Raw genomic sequence first — 23,834 nt, 5'->3', positions numbered from 1 at the left:
TTCATGCTAAAGGCATGCAAAGCAATATTTAAGGTACAGGTATCTCTTCCAAACCATGACTTTCCCAATTGCAGTTTCGCTTTGTCATGGGTCACCATAAGAAATTTAAATTTTCTTGAGAGTTTTGTAGAAGTCATAGATGATATGTGAGGGCCAGCAGACAACATAGGAAAAATTTAGAAACGATATAGCTTATAACCAAAAACTTAACCCAAATTTTACAATAAGATACTATAAATACTCCATAAAAGAACAAGAAAAAATTCAGACTTCTCTGGTACGAAGAGAGGGCCAAAAAATTTTAATTGGATTTTCCAAGTGCTGTGCCCCTTACCCCCCTGCCATGTGGGATGGATACCTTTTCTCTTTTTGTAATAATGTAGTTTCATAGACATTTTAATATATGGTATTATATTTGTAAGATTTACTGTAAGTAGTTACTGTATTAAATAGGGATAAGGGACTGGACATCTGAATTTCTTGCTATAGAACTCCTTGGTGTTGAAAATCTTCTATCAGTGCACTTTAGGACTCTTTCTGCAGCTCGTAAGTCTTAAAGAATTGTCTAGACCAGGGTATCAAACCTACAGAGAAGTGGGGGCCACTAACGGGTATGTGAGGATCCGTATGGCTGCATATTGACTTGGAAAAACATGTATTAATTAACATTACTGTTCAATTGTATTTTGATTATTTTGTTAACTACTCCCAACTACATTTTAATCTTGTTTGGGCTGTACTAGAACAGGTATTTGACACCTCTCCTCAAGCACTGAGAGGTTGATTTACCCAGTTAGTAAGTGTTAGAAGTAGGACTTGAATCTAGGTCTTGCTGTTTCTACTATAGCATGCTGCCTCTCATGGTGTTATAGAGTGGATATTATATGTGGGAGGCAGCATGATGTAGTTGTAAAAGCATGGTGTTTTTAGTTTGTGGGCCTGGGTTTGAATTAGAACACTTGCTATATCTATCCAGTGTGACCCTGGAAAAGGTCTTCACTGGGACCTAGTGGCCTCTTCTTAAAAATGACATGGTTGGGGGCATCTGTGTAGCACAGTAGATAGAGTGCCAGGTTTAGAGGCAGGAGGTCCTGGGTTCAAATCTGACCTTAGACAGCGTGACTGGGCAAGTCATTTAACCCTAATTGTCTAGCCCTTACCATTCTTCTGCCTTGAAACTGATACTCAGTATTGATTTGAGGACATAAGGTAAAATGGTTTTTAAAAAATGAGGTGTTTGGATTAGATGACCTCAAAATGCCTTCCAACTTTCAGTCTATCATCCTAACCCCTTAGAAATATCTTTCAGAGTTCTCATCCCTAAGCCACTTTTTTATTTTAGGAAAAAAATCACAGAACAAAAGAACCAAGCAAGGAATTAAAAACAGATGTGCCAGTTGTAAGAGGTATACAAAGAAGTGCCAGAGACATGAGCCCAGAGACAAGTGTGAACATTACTTCTCTTGACGCTGAAGAGGAAAGTCCAACTGTAAGTGAAATATGTGAGGATGTGAATGAGGAGTCTGTAACCTCTTCTAGAGAGAGAAGTATTTCCAGCAGGAGATCACCATCTCCTAGACTTCAGGAGAGTACTATCAACTCAGTGTATTCTGAAGATTTTGAAAAATCTCCAAGTTCAACAGTATCTGGGCAGACAGCCTACTCCCAAGAGTCATTAGACAAAACACTGGAGTCTTTGTCTGAGAGTCCTTCATGTTCTAAAAGAGACCTTTCCACCCAGTCCAAAGAGCCTGGTAAAAAATGGGGTGAGAACGTGAAGAGAATATTAGTGAAGGAAGTGGCTGTTCAAACCTATGATCCTACCTTCACCTACAACTGGACAAAGGGTAAGTGTGGCTTTGACTACACTCCATTGCCCTACAAGGGCAGTTCTAAGGCATGTGAAAAATAGACTCGAATACAGGACTACAATCCCCATGAGCCTTTGCTCCACTTCCCCAGAATGCCTTGTATCCCCTAAATTTTAATCTTTACAGGCAGAAGGAGTCAAAAGCCAGTCTGACTATCAGTTCTGGTTTTAGTTTGCAGAACATTACCTACCACACTTATTCGGCCCACTGTTCTGACTGTTAACAGGCATTCTAATATATATTTATAGGAGAGCTTGGTAGATCCCCACAACAACTAAAACCCCTTGGAAGGTCATCCGTAACTGCCTTTGGTAACCTGTTTTGTATCTTTTGTTCTTGAAGCCTTGATAATCTTGAGCACATAAAAGTTCTCAATAAATACTTAATAAATTCAGGCTATTGAGTTCCCAAAGTTTATTACCTAGTGGATAAAGTAAGAGTTACTGTTATTTATTTGAAGATTTCAGTCTTCTGTGGGACCCTCAGATTCTAGTACCTCATTTTGTGATTGAACTAGACATGTTAAGACTTCCTAAACCTCAGATATAGGATATATAGGTCAGGAGTGGAAAGGGCCTTTATGGGCCATCTTAAGGGCCATCTTTGTGAGGAAACTGAAGCCTAGGGAAGTGACGTGACATGTCCAGGGACTCAAGGGTGAGCATTGGAGAAAAGATTGGCTCCCACATCTCTTCTAGAGTTAGTAATCTTTCCCATATAGCACATTACCAATGATAAAACCTTTGTCTTTTTGGACTGAAAAACATGTTAAGATTCTATTCTCTATTTCTTTCCCATCTAGATGAATAATAAATAGCTTGGTAGACAGAAATTTGAGAGGAGATGTGAGAGGGGGATATATTTTTACTTACATGTCATGTTCAGCTAGATTTCAATTTGTAAAAAAATATAAAAGGTAGATATGGCCAGTAAGTGCAGGAATTCCCATTGATTTTCATGTTCTTGGTAACTTTCAGAGAGGGTGAAATCATTCCTCAAATAAAGACTAGGTAATACATCAGAGTAGTAATATCTAGAAAGTTAAGGAATAGAGGTGAAAAGATCCGGGTTCAAGTTTTGAACCTACAGCTTTTTGCCACACTGGTGGCAGTGATCTGGAGAAAGCCTCTGTTTCCAGCTATAAAATGAGGAAGGTGGTTGTGCAGGATGGTTTCTGAGGATCTAGTTCTAAATCTGAGTGGTGAATTTGAGGTCCTTGGGTAAGGGTAGGGAAGAAAAGGGGAGAGAATATGCACTTACATAGTACCTCCTGTGTCCTAGGTAGGCATCATACTAAAGTGCTTTACAAAACATATGATTTATCATTTGTTTATATGGGTATTTACAAAAGTGAATAATAAGGAAATAGGTTTTGAGTGATAATACATGTATAATCCAGGGGAATTACTTGTCAGCTCCAGGATGGGGAAGGAAAGAGGGGAAGGGAAAAAACATGAATCATGGAGCTGTGGAAAAATATTTTAAAAATAAAATTATATTAAGAAAGTAAAGTGCTTTATAAATATCTCATTTGATGCTTAAGGTCTGTGGGGATAACAATATTCGCACTCTTTACCTCACAGGGTTGATGTGAGGATAAAATAAGATAATGTATGTAAAATTCATTTCATCTGAAACACCACATAAATGTGAGTTTCTATTATAGCAAAAGTAAATCTGCAAACATGTCAGTTTGTTTACATGAACTATTGAGAATGTCATTTTTCTAAGTTTTACTACACAATGCCTAATGAAAAAGTAGATGGACAATATAGAAATCATACGTTGCAGCACTGGAAAGTTCCTTAGAGATCTTTTTCTTCCTAGGGAAAACAGGGGTCAGAAAGTGAAATAACCTGCCTTAGGTTACTTAGTAAGTTTAGTCAGAGCTTGGAGGAGAATCTGTCTTTTTCGAAGTCTTAACTCCAAATTTCTTAGAAGTGGGAACAAATTTGCTTATTTGAATCCTTGTTTAAAACATGTTTAAAACAAAGTCTACTAGGACAGGCTAGTGTTAGAGATATAAAGGCAAAAACCCTGCTGTCAGGAGACTGATGAGGGAAATAATATGCATATACGTATGTAGAGAGATGTAAAAGAAGGATAAAATGATCTTGAGAGAAAGGCACCAGTTGCTGGTGGGATGAGGAAAGGCTTCATATAGAGAAGGGGATGCTCAAGTTATATCCCTGAAGAAAACGAAGGATTTGAAAAGGGGAAAGAAAGAAGGAACGGCATTCCAAATGGGAGGGTACCTCCAGTAATAAGAAATGGAATCAGAAGAAGGCATGTTGTGTCAGGAGTAGGAAAGACAGTTTTACTGACCTGAGTGTGTAAAGAAGAATACTGTATAATGTTAAAGGGGAAGGAGACAGGAGGAAACACATATAAATATTTTTAAATTTATTGCTTACTACAGTAATAAACACAAAAGTGGCCTTGTGGCCACTACTCCCAACAGAACCATTTACATTTGATCCTAGAGATAATAAGAAGTCACTGTAGATTAGTGAGTAGGGGAGTGACGTGGTCAGATTTGCATTTTAGGAAACTCATTTTCACATCTATTGTGAGAGACATGAAGCAGAGAGACCAAATGAGAGTAGTCCAAATGAGAGGTAAAGAACAAGGTTGATTGTCATGTTAGTAGAGAGAAAGGGTGAGTAAATATAAAGGATATTATAGAAACAAAGCAACTTAATTGATATGTGAGAAGAGTGTTAGGAGTCAAGAATGGCACTGAGTTTGGTAACCTGGATATAACTGGAAAGATGATGTCCTCAATAGAAAGCCATAAGCTTGGAAGAATGGTTTTTAGAGAGGGAAAATGAGTGTTGTTTTGGACACATTGGACACATTTGGACACATTTGGACACATTGGACACATTGGACACATTTGGACACAGTTCACATCTGCCTATTGGAATAAGCAGAGAAAAACTGGTTATTAATAAAGGTTAATATCATTAAATCAGAAGAATGTGAACAATGAAATGCAGTTGTAAAAATCATCATTGTGATCAGAAAGAGAACAAAAATTAATTCTTAAAATATTTAATTGTTATTCTACTAAAATCTTTTCCTACTGAGGCATTGAGGAGACTGGATTCTTAAAGGCTGTGCTTGAGGCATCTGAACTCCATTAGGTCTTGTCTAGTAAAGACTTGGGATTATAGGGTAGAATCAGAAAGGACCTTTAACATCTCCCTCATTTTACAGAAGAGAAAAATGAGACTGAGACATTAAGTGATTTGGCCAGGATTACATAGCTAGTTAGGATCTAAGGTGGGATGCAAATTCTGGTCTTTAACCTATGTCCAGCATTCTCCACAATGCCATCTGCCTCTCAAGTATGAAGATGGTGATGACAGGTTGTCATCTGAGACTAGCCTCTTAAGCTTGCAGAGGCCAAGCCCTAGGCTGGCTATCATGGTATCTTTTTGGCCAGCGCTGTATCTGAGGCCAAATTTGAACCTAGGACCTCCCGACTCTAGGCCAGGCTCTCAGTCTAGAGCCACCCAGCTGCCCCCTAGAAGATGTCTTCTTGACTTTGGGCCTGGTATTCTATACACTGCGCTACCTAGCTTCCCATTTGCTTTTATTATTGTGAAAAAGCAGTTAGTTATTTTTCAACCCTTAATGTATATAGATCAGAATTCTAACATTTTGTCTTTTAAACTCTAGAGAGCATGGCGACTATTGGCCCAAGTTTGGGTAGAACTTATGTGGATCCTGAACCTATTGCCAGTCATGTGATTACTGCAGATGCAATAGAAGGTAAAGGCCCTGAATTTATTATATTTATATGTATATATAATTATATATAAATTTTTATATATAATATTTATTATTATAAACTTAACATTTAAAACAAGTACTAATAAATAATTAGACCAAATATAGAAATAATTCTCCAACTAAAACTCTTAACCTTAAGCTGTTTAAATTTTTAATTAAAAAATTATATAAAAACTGTTATAATGGTTTTTAGGAAAGGGGGAAAAGAAGATTACACAGAGGAAGAAGGCACATATAAATAAAATTGAATTTATTAACAGGGAAGGGAAAGGTTTGGGGAATGGAATCAAGGATAACAGGTTAGCATCTGACTCTTAACCCAGTCATTAAACCCACTATCTAACTACTCTAAACTAAATACCTAAGTTTCCTAAGGGTAAGTCCAACAGGGAACCAGATTTCTCACAGACAGTCTTTGGTGGGTCAGGTACAGGAATCTAGCTGAATCCTCAATTGTCCCAGGAATAGTGGTTTTCTCCAAGTCTCCACTCTGTCCACCAGAGTGTATGGAGATGTCCTCTCACCCCTGTTTGGGGGTATTCAAAGAAACTGCTTGCAAGTTGTTCAAGAGAGTTCAGGAGAAATCAGACCTTCACTTTACAATCTTCACTTTCAGCTCCAAACTGACTGTTGGAAACCTGTTCCTTTCAACAGTTTAGAATCCTGACCCAGTGGCTCTCAGAATCCAGGCCTGTCAATCATACTCTTGCTACAAAACCCACCTTTTTTTTTTTTAATTTGGAAAATTTTATTTAATTAATTAATTTAGAATATTTTTCCATGGTTACAAGATTCATGTTCTTTCCCTCCCCTTCCCTCCCTCCGGTAGCCAATGCGCAATTCCACTGGGTTTTACATGTGTCATTGATCAAGACCTATTTCCATATTATTGATATTTGCACTAGGGTGATCATTTAGAGTCTACCTCCCCAATCATATCCCCATCGAACCGTGTGATCAAGCAGTTGGAAAAACACACTTTCTAACAAAATCTAACAATACATCTCCTCTGTTTCCTTCTAAATCTTCTATCTTTATAAATCTCTTTAAAAAACATATTCTTATAGTCATTGTTGACATTGTTTCTATTTTACTTACTATATTTTGAATCACTTTGTATGTCTTATTATATTTCCTTGTATTCATCATAGGAAACTTAGTAGTGCCATGTTATTTCATATTAATAGGCCATAAGAGATCCACCCTTTCCCTAATTATTAGACATATAAGTTGTTTTCAGTATTATAGATAAAAAGGGTCTTTGGGGGTGCAGATAAATCCTTCCCCATCTCCCACCTTTTAATGAAATCTTTAAGATAAAGAGCCATCAATGGGATCATTGAATCAGATTATGAACAGTTGAGTGACTTTTCTTGTACGTTGTCAGATCCTTCTTCAAAAAGTTTGCACTTGTCCATTGTTCCATGCCTGTTTCTCTGCAATCCCTTCTTATCCTCCAACATTTGTTATGATACATTTTACTACCAATGACATACTACCAAAGGCATGTAAACTCCATTTATGTTCTAGTCTGCCTCATTAAGGGATAGAAGTGACCTTGGATCCTTAACTGTTATGCCAGAGAAGTACAAAGTCTGGCTCTCTCAAAGTGAAAAGCTTTGAGCATTGGCCTAGCAATAGACTCCATGTGTCTTCCTTTAAGAGCCATCATGACTCATTGAGAGGCTCATTCCTTGGAAGTTGGCCATTATGTAATGAATTTGGGACTATGACCATTCGTAAACCTATTAAAGCAAAGAAGTTTTAGGATCTGCATTGGTAAAAGAAAATGCCCATAAAAGTGGTATTATCAGTCTTCTGAAGTAATCCTGACTATTATCCAGTGTGTTAGCTATCCTTCCCATTTATTTATTTATTCTCAGCTTTTTTTCATCTGTGGATTTGATAAGTTTTTAACTAATTCATGAATAAAAATATTGTAGCACAATGCCAAGTATAGATGCCTGGTGTACTTTATAGGAGATCTTTTCCCAAAGGATTCATTTGTTATGGCTTTCCAACAGTTTTATAACCTTATTGTACAATTGTTTAACATTTAACTGTCTTTTCCACAATAAAAGTATGATACACTCTCAGGTACTTTGCTAAAATCTAAGTAAACTATACCTATAATGTTTTCCTATATATAAGTAACTATCCCTTTAATGTCAGAAAAAAGGTTAAGTTGGCATAACCTGTTTGTGAAGCTAAACTGGCTCTATAATTATTGTTTGTTTCTCTACTAAATGTCTTTTTAATAATATAGTTTTATCAGAAAACATAATTAAGCTTCCTGCCTATATTTTGGAGCAGAAAGTTTCTAACCTTTAAAAAAAATAGGGACTTGTGTCCTCCTGCAGTCCTGTAGTGCCCCCTTTTCATTCTCTATAGTCTGTTTAAGGTTATGAACAGTGGCTCAGCAATCACATGTTATTTCTTTCAGTAATTTATCTGGAACAGGTAATTTGAAATTATGTAGAGCAAACTGGGTTCACTGTCAGTAACTTCTTCTCTTCCTATATTTTTAAAAAACCCTTATCTTCCATCTTAAAATCAATATTGCATATTGAATATGTTAAAATCAAATTGTGGTTGGACTCTAAATATTTATATAGGTGGTTGCCAAGGATTTAATTTCTAAATCCCAAAATGAATTACTAAAGTAAATTGAATTTATGGTAGTTTATTTACAATATTTACAATAGAAGGAAGATACTAAGGCATGAGAGAGAGAGAACTCTGGCTTCTTATATCAGTTAGAATTTCTAAGTCCCAGCCAGAGGAAGAGAATCTCAAGAAAATGGGCCTTACTTTTAGGCTTCATGCCTCCAGAAAGGTGGGGTCACTAAATCAGCCTTTCACTCACCAATGGTGACAGTCTAAATGGAAAGAAGTCTGGGTGGCTATCTTCCAGGGGCTCCTCAAGGGTCTGTCTTCCAGTCTCTCCGAGTCAGCGCCTCCAACTCGAAACTCAAATCGAATATCTCTTAAAATCAGAAATCTCTGAAAAATGTCTGAATCCGAATATGTCCAAATCTTTCTTTCTGGCCTTTTGTCCTCTTTTTAAAGATCTTTTTCTCTTGTGTCACCTCCCCTAAATTTCACGTCTACCAGTCACAGCAGACACTTTTCTCCAGGACTGCCCATTCTTTAGTTCTCACCTTCTTTGGTTAGATTTTCTCCAGGACTGCCCACTCTTTAGTTCTCACCTTCTCTGGTTAGATTATATCTTTTGGGGGGTTACTTAACACCTCTTTTGGTTAGTTCAACTTTTCTAGTTACTTAACACCTTTTTGTGGTTGAAATGAGTAGATGTCCTTCAAATACTAAGTTATGACCTTTTTGTGGATTAAAATCTAAAAATAGATTGTAGTTTACAATTCTAGCTTCGCTATAAAGGAAGAATTAAGTACCTTCATTGTTACAACCAGGAGATTGCAATTTTATCTTTACAATAAAGGAAGAGCTAAGTATCTTCATTGTTATAATCAGGGGAGAGCTAAATCCAGTCCTCACAGTTCCAAGGCAAATGAGTGGTAAGGGCTAGGCAATGGGGGGTTAAGTGACTTGTCCAAGGTCACACAGCTGAGTATCTGAGACCATACCTGAAACCAATACCTTCCATTTTTAGCCCTTGCTTTCAAGCCACTGAGCCTTTCAAAGAGAGAAAAGGAGAGGGAGGGGCTTGAAAGATGCTGGGACGACAAAACCAGCTGCTGTTGGGGACTGATTTCTGGGTAGCACCTTCCCTCTTCCTCCACTAGGCTGGACAACTTTAATGGAGTCAACCCTGACCTGATCAGAAGGTGAGACAACCCTTCCTGGCTTTCTTCTTCTTTGATTTAAAACTCCTCCCTGCTATTTGAGACACCTCTTCTGTAATCTAAATTATCTAATTTATTTCTTGAAAAGAAGAGAACGAGCAGAGGGTAGAGGGAAGAGGGACCAAGGAGACACTGCCAACTATTCTCTATGGCTACTTTTTGATGGTGGGATCAAAACTGTCTTTCAAGGGATATAGTTATCCTCGGGGAAATTGTGATCCAGGGTGATCTTCAGTCTAAGGCAAAACACTTTCCTTCAGCTTGGCCAGACAAAAAGGGTATTAGAAGAGATAACCAGCTCTTTCCAGAGTCTTAGGTAAGAGACTGACCAGAAACTCCTCTGGCCAACAGTTTTCTCCTTTTTTGAATCATCCGTAGAATTCTCCCTTCCCCCACCAGCTCCTTAATTTCCATTGTCCTTCCAGACACATTTTCTTCAACCTTTGCAGGTCTCCCTTGTTCTTGGCAAATTCCTTGTTTACAATCCCCCATTTCTGTGTTCATACAAAAGATAACCAGACTTTTGTCCATTATTTATAATACCTAAATTATATGCTAATTCCAACTGTCTATTCTATGAAACATACTATCCTAAATATTCCACCCCCCCCCCCAAAAAAAATAAGAAATCCTAATCTATTTTCACTATCCTAATTCTTTCTAAATCCTAATCTAAGATTTGGGGTTGTAGGAAAATGGAAAAAGGTATTGAAAGTCAAATTCAAATACAGAAATATGTTTTTGAACAGAAATAACAAATTCAACAATTATAGATTTTTGTAACAAAGTTTCCTATCACAATGAACTGTATAACATTTTCTAAGTATGAACTTTTATAAACTCTATTTATTGCTAAGGTAACTATATGTCTATTTAAACTTATCATAAGATAAAGTATCATTCTGTCCCTAATCTGTCTTAAGTTTCAAACTTCCCTGAGCTATGTCTTTCCTTTCCCTGTGTGTTAATTGTTAGTAAATTTTAGTATCCTAAAAACTAATATTAGTAGATTAATCCATTAGTATTTTACAAATGTACATTGTTCTTTCTGTACAAACTTTACATATGTACACTAAGATACATTTGTATATGAGTTCTGACCAGAAGTCATTCAGACAAGAATTTTTGTAACTTCCTGCCTGCCTGAGTCTTGCAGAAACTCAAATAACATGTCAGTATCAAATGTATGTGTACACTAATTATAAGTTATTACCCCATCCATGAGTCCTCTCCATGTTATGCTTTTGTGTAAATGTATATGCATTGACCTATATGAAATTAACATGTATGACAAACAGTCTTATGTGACCCTTTATCAACAGTCCTTGATTTCAAAATTCTTTTGGTGTTCTTGGTGTTGATTGAATGAAAATATGCAGGTCCTGAATCTTCCTCTGTACAGCATTCATCTTTTGCCTGTCATTTTCCCTTGATTGAAGGCCTGTGTTCTCTGATGATTTTAACATACAGGATCATGCATGTGTGTAAGATTATTGTATGCATGTGGGTAAGAGTGACTTTTCTTCATGTGTGCATATGCATGTAGGTAAGTGAACTCTTCATGCGTGGATATATGTAATATATTTTTCTAATCAGTTGTAAGTGTGTCCTATAATTTTTATGTTTGATATTGAATTTTGTAATTTGGTGTCTGGTTCTTTGAAGTTCCGAATTTATGGAGATTTGGATATTGGGAGATTTGGATATTTGAATATTTCTAGAAATAGAAGCTTTCTTTTACCCTTGATTTATACTTGCTTGTTGATATAGACAGAGATTATTCACAGTGTGTTTTAGCAAAGATGTTTGTGTTTTCCTGTTAGTAAGAGTTTGTTTCACTGTTAGCAAAGATCTATCTGGAGTTATTGTCTTGATACCTGGGACTATCTCATATATTTATGGAGTGCCATTATTCTGCTTTGTTTTCTTTTACTCTCGTTTTTCTCATTTATAGGGACAATTTAAGCTATTGTTAGGGCATTTGGCATTACTTCAGGTTTTTCTATATTTCCTTTTGCATTCTATTCAGGATTTTCCTCTAAATCTTCTAAGTAGCTGTCAGTGTTGTGGATATAATGTTTCACATGTGAGGCATGATACCACTGATCCCTCCCAGAAACTTTGATGGAAGTGGGAGTAGTCATAACTACTTCTAGAGGGCCATTCCATCTAGGCTTTGTAGATGTTTCTCTAACAAAATTCTTCACATACACTTTATCTCCAGGCTTGATATCGTGTAGTAAGAAATACAGTGGTACCCTTTGTACTAACAATCCGAGCTTTCTTAATTCTTCCAGCCTATTTTGTATTTTTACTAAATAGGTGTGGAGTCCTATTTATTCTGTCCACTCAATCCAAAGCCTATTCTCTCCAACAGAGAAAAAAAGATTTTTTTAAGTTTAAAAATTAAGGAAATTTGTAAGGGAAAAATAAGACTTCGTTCTCTCTTTTATTAGTTACATTATTCATACAATCTGAGTGGTAGTCCCATCCATTTTTTTATCCTTTTTTCCCTAGTATAACTTAAGACAAAACAAAAAAGGAAACTCTTTTTGATGTTTCAGTTTTCATCTGGAGTAGTGTTAGGACTCTTGACACTATTCAGTACATCTTATCCTTGTTAGATATACTTGGTTCCTGGACAACAGCAGTTATTTCTGTATTTTGAGCTGTGGTTCAGAAATACAAATTCCACTTTCAGATATCCTTTTCTTAGCCAGCTGTTTCCTTCCCAATTTTACTTTTTCACTTCTGAATCCCTTGCCTTCAAAAGGCAGCAGTGAAGAAAACCCCACCTGTTTCCTTAAGGCCTTAATTTTCTTGCTGAAGACTCTTTGACAAAGCTCTTTCTCGAAGTCTTATTTTTGTCCAAGTGAATCAGCTAAAATGGAGAACAATCAATTTGTTTGTCAAGTCTTGGAAATTTCTTTGTCCTGTTTTGGATACATGCCCTGGGAAAGTAGCAGGTGTATGCATGCCCTCAAAGTGAGGGTCTGGTATATACTCAGAGTCCTCAAATGAGGTTTCTATATGGTGAAAGCTAGGCAGAAGATAGTGCCTCTTTCTGGAAGAGGAGGAGGGTAAGGGTCTTCGAGAGACTAGTTCTGGTCAGCTAACCACACATGGAGACAGAGGCTCTTTGGTTGTGGAGGCATTCTGAAAGTTATGGTCTCTTGGCCTCAGTGCTCTTGGGGGAGCTTGGTGACTGATAAGGGAGTGGAGCTCAAGACCTGGTTAGTTTGAAACGTCCAGAGGGCTTCCTTGACATCTTGACATTCCAGAGATTAGGTTCTATAGCTAGTGTCATCAGTGTCCCAATGTATGAAGAGTAAAGCTTCCCTTGGCATCCTGTCATTATGAATGTTGATGTTCTGATTGGGAAAGAGTGGTTTTAGGGAGTAACTTTTAGGAGCCCAGCCTGAAATATGGATTCATGCCATGCTTAGAGGGTAATTTAGTGGGATTGGTGCTGTGTAGGAACTGGACCAGATTTTTAGCCTAATCTTCCCCTTTCTCTCCAAATGGAGGTAGTGAAGGGGAATTATGCCCCCAAAGTATTGGAGAAAGTGCTTTTATATTTATTCTTCATATTTCTATGAAGAAAATATCCCTCTGGAAAGCTAGTTGAGATTGAGCTGTTAAATGGAACTGGAGCTTTAGTCATTAGCCCCTAAAAATGGAGGATACAGCTGGTCAGAGGGACTGTGTAAGGTCCAGGATTCAACATCTCATGTTTATTTCCCCTTCTTTCCTGTTTCCTGGTTGGAAATACCTTTGAGATCTATGTCCAAAAAGCCAAGCCAGAGAATTAGCTATGTAATTCACTAGCAAGGTGACTTGCTCTCTGAATAAGGGACAGATGACAGTAGTGCTTTTTTTTTTGAGCCCTGATCTTCCATTTTAGAATCAATACTATGTATTGGTTCTAAGGCAGAAGAGCAGTAAGGGCTGGGCAATGGGGAGTTAAGTGACTGGCCCAGGGTCACACAGTTAAGAAGTATCAGTCCAAATTTGAACTTAGGACCTCCCATCTCTAGGCCTGACTCTCAATCCACTGAGCCACCCAGCTACCCCTAGTAGTGCTATTTTTAACTAAATAATTTCATATCAGCATAAAATCTTTTTTTTTTCATGTTTACAGCTCTGACAGCCTATAGTCCCGCAGTCTTTGCTCTGAATGACATGTTAAAACAGCAGCTGACATTGACAAAGCAGTTTATGGAAACCAGTCGATATCTGCATTTTTCTCTCCTGAAGTCCCTGGAAGATGACACATTCCATTATCATACATTGGAAGATGCTAAAGAGGTAACTGTGTCACAGACCTACTATTTTGGGGTGGGAGTGGCAAAGAAGCTCTCTTCCTGTGTGTGGCTATAGCCAGATTTTGGTCATTTTGGCTCTTGGTCTTTTGTTATGCCCCCTTGAAATGCTGGGAAGCTGTGGGAAAATCTTCTGCCCCATGACAATCCTGTGTTCATTCTTTGAAAAGGAGAAGGTCAATAAATGGTCATATATCCTGGGCAAACTGGGACCACAGTGCCAGTGGTCATGCCTGCCAGCATTTAAGCAAGGTGGAGTGGATTAAAAGGAACATGGTTGAAGACACTCATCACCTACATATTGTCCTTGTGAGCTGAAAGAATTTCAGGTGGGAAAAGGATTATTTCCATTGAGCAAACATAATGCATTTTCTCTACCAGCTTGGTGCAGAGGCTAGGCCTTGGGGAAGATTTGAATTTAGGTAAAATTGCCCTTTTCCTCCTAGAGCTTATGGGCTGTTGGTGGTATATCAATATCTATAATGTCCATTAGGTAAATTTACTAGTAATTCACCAAACAAAGTACCATGTGATAGGAAATAATGGTAGGGATTTAGATGGAACTTAATTATGGAAGATGCTGAATGCCAAGGAAAGAAAATAGAACATTACTTGGTTTATAGTAGGGAGCCATTGAAGTAGCCTAAGAATGGTATGACTAGGTTATAATCTGTAACAGAGAACAGCTTACAATTATATAATACTTGGTAAACCTTATAGTGCTTTCTTCACAGTAACTTTATGTGGTAGTTATTACAGGCAAGTGATAGTATTTCCTTTTGAGGTTGAGGAAACTGAGGCTCAGGTTAGGTGACATGGACATTGTTACACAAATAAGTATTAGAGTGGGATTCAAACTCAGATTTACAGGATTGGAGGAGGGAGAGTGGAGGCAGGGAAGGCCTGTTAGGATGCTTTTCCACTAGGCCAGGTGATTGCTTAACAAGGGCACCTTTAGTACAGGTTCTAGGGAACATGTCCTCCTAGCCAGTAGGAAGAGGAAGGAGAAGATGAATATGAAAGTTGTTGCAGAAGAGGAATTGATAGGGGCAGAGTAATTCCTCATTTCTATCAATTGGTCCATTTCTCTATATGAACTGGATGTAAATGGAACTCATTTTATATTCTGAGGAATTGTTGTAGTACTCACAGTTGGCCACAGAACACATGGCCCTCCCTTTTCTGGCTTTCTGTCCCCAGAGCTCAGAGTACAACATCATTGTGGCTTAGCTAGGACACTGAGTCAGGCGCTCAGCCTGATGTGTTGAAATATTCAACATACTGATTACTCTCCTGGATCCTCTTTTCCCTTTATATCTTTCTTTCTTCCCTTCTGTCTTAGAATTGGCATAGATAAAATCTGAGGCAGAAGAATTGAAAGGACTAGGCAATTGGGGTTAAGTAACTTGTCCAGGTTCACACAGCTAGGAAGTATCTGAGACCAGATTTGAAACCAGATCCCTCCTGACTTCAAGCCCGGCACTCTTATTCACTGTGCTCTGATGCTGCCTTTACAGACACGTTCATCTTCTATTTATTATTACCTGGCCTTTTGTACATTTGTTTTTAAAATCTAAGTAGATTGGGGAGTTCCTTGTGCATCAACATTATTCTCTTCTGAAAAATCTTCTATTTTTCTCCCTTTGTGACTTCAGAATTGATTTTTGAGCCACTCATCTCTTCTGGACTGTCTTTCCCTGCAGAATTCTAGTCAGTGAGTTTCTCTCTATTGTTCCTCTGAAACTTGCAGTCAGTTTTGCCCAAATCTGAAGTACCTGGCAGAAAATATTTTTTTCTACCAGATTTTCTCTACCTTATCACAAACTGTAGAAGGAAGTAGTCACTTCATCCCAGAGTTCCCAGCTTTTCTATTACAGCCAGTTTTTTTCCTTTTAGTGAGAATCAGATCCAGATTATAATTTCCCCTTGTTGGTTCCACCATATTTTAAAGGACTTATTTAGGATTAAGGCAAGCCATGTTATCAGTAGTTAGTTTTGTTTGTTTGTTTTATAATCATCTCCCACATTAGAATCAATACTGTGTGTTGGTTCCAAGGCAGAAGAAGAGTAAGGAAGGGCTAGACAACTGGGAATAATTGCCCAAGGTCACAAAGTAAGGAAGTGTCTAAGACCAGACCTGAACCCAGAATCTTCTATTTCTACACCTGGCTCTATCCACTGAGCCACTTAGCTGCCCCAACTAGTTCTGTTTTTTAACAAAGGGCTTCACATGTGAATAAATGAAACCTTTCCCCATCACTAATATCACTATTATATCATACCTCATGGATCAAATGAGATAATATACATAAAGCAGCTAGTACCTAGCATACAAAAGACATTTAAAATAAGCACATTTCTCTACCTCCAAATGATGATTCCCATTCATAGAATGATATTTGAGATCTGTAGTCATCTAGGCATAGACAGAAGGCTAGGTTTGGAGTCAGGAAGACCCAAGTTCAAATCCTGCCTCATACTTATTAGCTTTGTTACTCTAGGCAAACCATTTAATCACTCTTAGCTCCATCTGTAAAATTGGGATAACAAGAAAACTCCCCTCCTAGGGTTTACATGAGGATCACCTGAGGTAATTGTAAAGCGGTTGATAAACTTTTAAGTGCTATATGTGTTGGTTGTTATGATGATGATGAACTGCCAGTTTCTGAAGTTATTATCAGTTGCTATTATTTTCCCAAGGTCTCTAGTGCTGCTTATTTAGGAAAACAGAGATATTCTCTAGCACTCTTTCTGATTGTGCTTCCAATATTGATGTAGACCTTTTACTGTTTCTCATGAAAAATTCAAGGTCAAACTTCTTTCCAACATTTCAGATAGATTATTATGAGAGATGTCAAGGTGAGAAAGCTAACAGATTTCTGATTATCTTGCAGTATATTAGGAATCACAAATCACCACCACTGACAATTGAGAAAGCTTTGGAGGAAGTTGAAAAGGAAATGTCGGATCAATAAGTGGATTGGCTTCCAATATAGGTAAGGTTTGGACTTGAAGATTTAAGTTATTAAACTCATCAAGCCTACTATGCTGTTGTGATTATATCCCAGAACATTATGGGAATTAGAACTGGAAAGGAAGCTATCAATTTCTAAAGCTCTTTGGACCATACAAGGTACCAAACACAATTCAAAACCTTTATTCTCTGACCAAGCCAAGTGCTCTTTCTACACTGCTGTACTGTTGGAAGTCTTGGTCCCCACCTAAGACCTATTAATGTTGTTATATTTTACATAAATTCTTCCATGTAGCTTAAGAGATCTAGGCCAGAGTGGTTCATCACAGATGCATGTGTAGTACTGGGAAAAAAATTCAACTGATGTACTCAGGTTTCCTAGTTACCCCTGTTTTAGCTTCTCCTAGGAGGGTCTTTCCTGACCTTGTGGCCAACCTTTTCATAGCATTTAGTCAGAAGAGACCCTCGTATGTACTATGTTTTAGGTAAGGTGCTGGGGATACAGAAACAAAAAAGCTTCAGTTTTTGCCCTTGAGTTTATACTCTCCTGGGGGGAAACCAAAATACACACAGGTAATACAAAAATAAATGCAGTGTAATTGTGGAGGGACAAGGGAGTTCTAACAGCTGGAGTTGTCAGGAAAAGGTATCTTACAGAAAGTAAGGCTGAGGTAGAGATTTCAAGAGGTGGTGGTAAAGATTCCAGGCATTGGGGACATGGCCATAGGCATGGAGGTGAGAGATGGTCTCATTTCCTGTACCCTAAGTCATATACTTATTACTTATACCCTAGGGCAGTGATAGTGAACCTTTTAGACTGTGTGCTGTGCTTCATCCACCCAGACTGTGTGCCATGCCCCATCCCCACCCCGGCTTGCCACCTTACCCCAGACAGAGGGACAAGAAAGAATAGTAGTCCAGGTGCTCCACTCAGGGGAGGGAGTAAGCATTTCAATTGGGCTGCTGGGCAGAGGAGGAAGGGAACAGCTCTACAGAGTCCCTCTGCCTTTTTAGCAACTAATTCTGGTGTGTGATCTTTGGCACATGGGCCATAGGTTCACTATCATGGCCCTAGGGAAAGGGGAAAGCTAGTAGAACCTAGATTTGAACTCAGGTCCTTCTCTCTAGTGCAAGTGTTCTGATACTCTTGTCTTTTCCCTTTCTTTCCTGAGCTTCTTGGACACTGGACTGTTATGGTTCTCCTGTATCTTGCAATCAACCTGGCCAAACTGGAACAATGGCTATATATGCTTATCTTGCCCTTTTTAAATTTCCTAGTCCCCGATTAAACTTTCCCCAGTGCCTGGAATACACTGCACAGCAGCTCTTTCCCCTTTAAATCTTCCACATTCCAGCTCAGAGATCCTTGCCAAGGAATTTCCATGATCCTTCTTCCTCTGCACTTTGGAAATATTCTCTCCATGGCTTAAATTGGTCCCTCCTTCTAGCTGTTCTTATCAGCTACACATCCATTGCTGCCCCTTTGGAAAACTGCGAAACCACCCTTAGATGTTCCATCATTGGCAAACTAAACTCATTCTATTTCTTCCCAAATATCCTCTTTCAATATTCCAGTTTCTGTTACTGGCATCATCTTTTCAGTGTCTAAACCCAAATCATCTTTGACTCTTGTCCTTTCTCCATATTTGCAAATCTGATCAGTTGCCAAAGCCTTTGGGTTCTATCTGAAACATCTTTCCTATTTTTCAATCCAGATATTGTAGCAATTGCCATAGCATCCATACAGTCTCTTGAAGTTTCCTTGTTCCTCTCTTCCTTCAGGTCTGTCCTTTAGATGCCATAAAACCAAACTCCCAAACCATGACTATAACCTGCTGCCATTAGACCTTCAGCAAATCCCTGTGGCCTACCAAAAATATTCTATAGTGTGCATTCAAAAGCCTTTGGCTTATCTCCATTGTACTCTTGCAGTTACCATCACCTGGCCAAACTGGAATAATGATTATATATGCTTATCTTGCCCTTTTTAAATTTCCTTGTCCCTGATTAAACTTTCCCCAGTGCCTGGAATATACTGCACAGCACCATCACCCCCTTTAAATCTTCCACATTTCAGCTTAGGGCTCTTTGCCAAGAAATTTCCATGATCCTCCTTCCTCTCCATTTTGGAAATATTCTCTCTATGAACTAAATCTGCCTCAACATCAATTCATTAAGCACCTACCAGATTCTCAGCATTGTTAATACCAGTATGGCTAACATCTTATACATGATTTGTACTAACAAATATTAGTTGAATGAAATATGACAATGGATTAAGAATATAATTATGCTAAACAGTGGTTCATTTTTTTTTTCTTAAACAGTAACACTGTTAGGGACAGCATCAACACCTATGTTTCATTTTATTGCTTTATTTGAGCAAGATTTGGCTTAGCCTATGGTATCTTTGGAATTAATAAATCATATTATTACGGGGCCTATTTTTAGTTTTTCCTTTGGATGAGAAATCACACATAATCCTTTAAAATAGATTAATGTTCCCAGTCTATAAAGGTCAGAAGGCAAGACAGATTGAACATTTGAATTTATACTGTTGTCCTTTGTTAAAATTTGTCTACCAAAGAGAACACTATTGCCATGAGAATGTCCCTCCTCCTTTCATCTGGATGTTTGGAGTATTTGTGAATTTCCAGCGTTAAAGTGCCAGTTTCCATTTCATCATTTTGTTGAATGTGAACTCCATGAGGACAAGGACTACTTCATTTTTGTCTTTGCATCCCCAACATCTGGCAGCATTAGTAGGTGCTTAATAAATGCTTGTTGATTAGCATGAAGATATCCCTGGATTCTTAAAAGGTTGCCTGGCAAAGCAAGAGCTCTAGCAAGTGCTATTGTTCTGAAAATTACCTTAGAGGGGTAAGGCCCTGGAATGAAAGGTTGGCCAGCTCAGCTCATCAAGGGCTTGTGCATCAGAAGTATTAGTGTAACAAGTGTCCACACTGATGAAATCATATAGTTTAAAGGAGAGTACCATTTGTCATCTTCCTTACTAATCATTTTTTTTTTTTAATAATCTTTCCCTTCTGTCTTAGTATCAATTCTAAGATGGAAGAGTGCCAAGAGCTAGGCAATGGGGGTAAAGTGACCTTGCCAAGGGTCACACAGCCAGGAAGTGTCTGAGGCCAGACTCCACCCCAGGTTCTTTCAACTGCACACCTGGTTCTTTATCCACTGTGGTACCTAGATGCTCCTTTTACTATGTCTTGGTTAAATAATTTAGTCACTCAACTAGGGATAGCAAACTGAGGTTATACCAGTAGCAGATTTCTTTTCCTAAACTAAGACACTAAACATATTTCTTTATAAAAAGTCTTTATTTGAAGGCAAAACAGTAAAATCCACAAGAAATTTGTAACATCACACGTTGACATTTTATTCGGAATCAGACACAGTTGAATAGTTTCACAGCTAAGGGAAATCTAGAACAGAATCAAATATTTCATCATGTTGGGTCTTAAGAGTCTGGGAGAGATTTCTGCATCTTTTAAAACAAAGGTTCCAAAGTTGTTACTATACAAACAGATGGCATTGCACCAACCTGCCCACCAACACTTAGCTCTCTGCACATTGTCACACACCTTGTTAGTGTATCTAGGTACTGTCCAGAAAAAGAAAATGGCTTCACTTGAGGTTTCCAGTAATGCCTCAATGATAAGGTATATTTTTCATTTCTCTTCCACCTCCCTTTGCTATTGTGGTTTTAATATAAAAATGGTGAAATCACAGAGCTGCAGAATCTTTAATTGGCTTAGATGCCCAAGACAGAGTCTGAGGGCTGGGAGCACACAGGTGCTGGTGTTCAGGTCCTCCTATAAATAAAAACATTAAGTATATATAGCTTTTTCAAAGGTCAGCAATCCCAGAACTGGAAGACGCTTTTGCCCTGTGTCCTCATATCAGTTTGCTTCTTCCTGATAGCATCTATCCATTTCAAAAGGCTAACACTTAAGAAAAGTATAACCCGAATCCTAAATGTCAGCATATCCTAGAGGAATTAGGCTTCAAATGATCTCTACTATGGATAGTCTTAGATAAATATACATTGGACTAAAACTGAACCATACGGAACTAAAAAAATGCAGGCCATCTTCAAAACAAAAGGGTTATTTGTTTTGACTTTAAATATTGTGTAGTAATGTCTAGCCTTAGTTTTTATTACTACCAACCAATAATTTTAAGATAGGTTAAAGCACATCATGGCTTTTGATCTACTTCCTTGTTGGCTATAATCACTTAATGTCCTTTTCTCAAGACACTAGTCTTGGTTTATGTAAGATGCTGAAATTTGATTTAAAGGTGCAAGACATCCATTTCTTCAGATTTCAAGGATTCCTATTCAGGGGGTGGAGGATCCTGGGTTTCACGCTTCACTGGAAAGGAAAAAAGTTCACGCATAAATGGTGAAGACAGTTGTAAGGGCTTCTGTATCCTTTTTCATTTGATATTTTTTAATAATAAGAGTTCAAGTCACAGACGAAGCGTATGTATATGATTTCCATTATATTCAGGTGCTGGGCCTTGTCAGAATTGCATGCCATGGTCTTCATCTCGTTTCCTGCCACTCCCTCAGAGAAATATACCTTGGTTAAAACTAAGTTGTTACTATGATCCTGACTTCCACAGCAAGTTTCAATTTAGGATTAAGATTTATAACAAAGGACAGAAAGGCTACACAGCAAGTAGACAACAAAGAAGTGATTTTACTTTTAGCAAAACTTTTCCAAAAAAGATTAACAAAATTCAAAAAAGACAAAGTTTCCAACCAAAAAAAAAAAAGTTTTAACTCTTGAATCTTCTGTGTTAAATTGTAGTCATGTAGCCTAGGCAACATGAGAGCCCTGCTCTCTTAGTGGAGAAACTCAACAAATTTACTTACATTCATCCCTGGCTTTCATACGTGCAATGAACGAGTAACTTTTGTTTCTGCGGTAGTTTTCATATGGATCATCCAAAGCAACTCCCACTCCCTTGTACTGATCCCATTTATCTCTGATATCCCCCCCTTTAATCGGGTCCTGAATTCCTTGCTCCTTCACTCCCAGTCCACCTGATCCACTCCATCCTTGGAAAAAGATGAGATAAACATTTATAAATCTACAAATGAATCTTAATTTGTGAAATAATGCATTTTAATGTAACCCTTCACAAGAATGTCTAGGAGTCTTTGGAAGTTAAAAATCAGCTGTCTAGTAGAAAGCTAAAAATCAGGATTAGATCTTATGATTTTCCAGAAATGATTATAAATCTATTTTCAAAAATGCCCAAAAAATGCTGTTAATTTCTGTATATGGTAACAGTTCATACTAATATGGCACTTCACAGTTTAAGAATAAGTGTGGTATAGTTCAAAGAACACTAGATCATGGTCCTTCTAATGACTTGACTATATGACTCCCCTCACTGTCTACTTCTTTCACTTTCTTTCCATATCTGTAAAATTGTGGTAATAATACTTGTACTCCCCCTCCCTCCCAGGTTTGTTGTAAGAAAATGGTTCTTGGAAACCTTAAAAACATTAACTAAAACACGAACATATAATGTGCTTTCCTCACAAGAGTCTGCTAAGAGAAAAATGGTCAGAAGTAGTCAGCCACATCAAAAAAATAGGCTCAGAAGCATGTTTTTTTTCCCCTTAAGATATTAGAAAAGTCTTACCCATTTTCACTAACATCTGGTGTCCTTTATTTTCTTCTCCAAGTCTTGAATCAGGTATGGGTGGTGCTGAATTAGAGCCCAAGCCAGCTGAGGAACTAAAATTAAGAAAAGTTTTGTTGTACCGTGAAAGTGTTTTTAGAGATTAGAAAACTAAGCATAACTTTTAAAACTTATAACAGCAAAAACAAGGAAAATTCAAGTATACTTTAGTGAAACGGGAAGGCAAGAGATGGCCTATAATTTGGACTAATTAAAACAGTCCTCGATCAACCTACAAATGGAACTGCACCATGCTGAACATATTAGGCTTCTAATTAGGACTTTTAAAATATTCACAGAAAAGCACCAGAAGATTATGAATCTACATAGAAACAGTCTGCCATCAGGTCATTCAAAAGGGAAGAACCTTACGGAGGAGTAGGACTCCGAGATCGGGACCGGCGCCTCCTTCCTGGGGAGTAAGACTTCGACCTGGACCTGGACCTTGACCGTGATCTGCTGCGTGAAGAACGTGACCGGCTTCTGCTCCTGTATCACAAGAGTGTTAACTCCATTAAACTCTCCTCCAGAAAAACTGACTGTAAGCATCCAGCCAAGAAAATACTGAAGGGGCTCTTCTTTATGAAGAAAGGCCTAGTTGTAACCTACCTGGATCGAGATCGTGAATAGGATCGAGAACACGAGCGAGACCGTGACCGTGAGTATGAGCCAGATGATTTGGAAGATCTTGAATTGGAACGTGAAGAAGAACGACCTCTGCTTTTAGACCTGCTCCGGGATCGGGATGGTCCACTGCAGAAAGAATCATATGAGCAAAATATTCTGACGACTTCTAATCTATGTGTTGCCACACACAAAAAATTAAAATACTTGATATCACTTCTGAAGGAAAAATAAGCAGAAGATATTTTGATTTCATCTCTTGCTGATGAACTAGAATAAACAAATTTGAGTAGAGGCCCTGATATTACTATAAACAATCTGTTTCTAAACACAAATTGCTTTGCTTTTTTTCTTCCTGATAAAGTAACAATATAATTTCCTGAAGACAATATGGAAGCTGTAATTTCCACATCTAGTAGCAACACTACATCCTGATTTTAGGAATTTGCAAAAAAAAAGAAGCTAATTTCCCTTCTAAATATTAACACAATTAGACACAATTCAACATGACCTAATATTGTTGAAGATAGATTAAGAAAAATAAGGCAAACATTCTGTTTTACCCAGCAAGCCCATTACAAGAGAAAAATGGTATTGACCTTGGTCTTATTTTAAACATTCAATGGACCTAGGGAATACCATTTGTCTGGACATATAATTCAAGACATCAGAAATCAATAAAAAAATTTTTGTTTAAAGTTCT

The 23,834-nt window shown here is 37.8% G+C and overlaps 2 protein-coding genes across 7 annotated transcripts in view; one reads left to right on the top strand and one right to left on the bottom strand.

Annotated features, from left to right (window-relative positions):
- C3H19orf44 (chromosome 3 C19orf44 homolog) overlaps positions 1-23,832 on the top strand; it is a 32,876-nt gene extending 9,044 nt beyond the window's left edge. For 2 of the 6 annotated variants that reach the window (XM_001369191.5, XM_007489734.3), the window contains 5 exons: positions 1,343-1,847; positions 5,556-5,648; positions 13,635-13,801; positions 16,710-16,811; positions 22,807-23,832. In XM_001369191.5, coding sequence (XP_001369228.3) covers positions 1,343-1,847; positions 5,556-5,648; positions 13,635-13,801; positions 16,710-16,790 — 846 coding nt within the window. In that variant the 3' untranslated portion in view covers positions 16,791-16,811; positions 22,807-23,832. The other 4 variants (XM_007489735.3, XM_007489736.3, XM_007489737.3 and 1 more) reach the window with 4 other exon arrangements.
- Positions 20,109-23,834, bottom strand: part of CHERP (calcium homeostasis endoplasmic reticulum protein) — a 30,606-nt gene continuing 26,880 nt past the window's right edge. Inside the window, exons 14-18 of the mRNA XM_007489733.3 lie at positions 23,117-23,260; positions 22,880-22,996; positions 22,469-22,563; positions 21,690-21,875; positions 20,109-21,183 (exon numbers count right to left, since the gene is read on the bottom strand). Of these exons, the coding sequence (XP_007489795.1) occupies positions 21,146-21,183; positions 21,690-21,875; positions 22,469-22,563; positions 22,880-22,996; positions 23,117-23,260 (580 nt within the window). The 3' untranslated portion in view covers positions 20,109-21,145. The remainder of the gene's footprint in view (positions 21,184-21,689; positions 21,876-22,468; positions 22,564-22,879; positions 22,997-23,116; positions 23,261-23,834) is intronic.

The sequence above is a fragment of the Monodelphis domestica genome, chromosome 3 (assembly GCF_027887165.1).
Source record: "Monodelphis domestica isolate mMonDom1 chromosome 3, mMonDom1.pri, whole genome shotgun sequence".
Taxonomy (NCBI): Eukaryota; Metazoa; Chordata; class Mammalia; order Didelphimorphia; family Didelphidae; genus Monodelphis; species Monodelphis domestica.
This window is presented reverse-complemented; position numbering and strand designations above follow the sequence as displayed.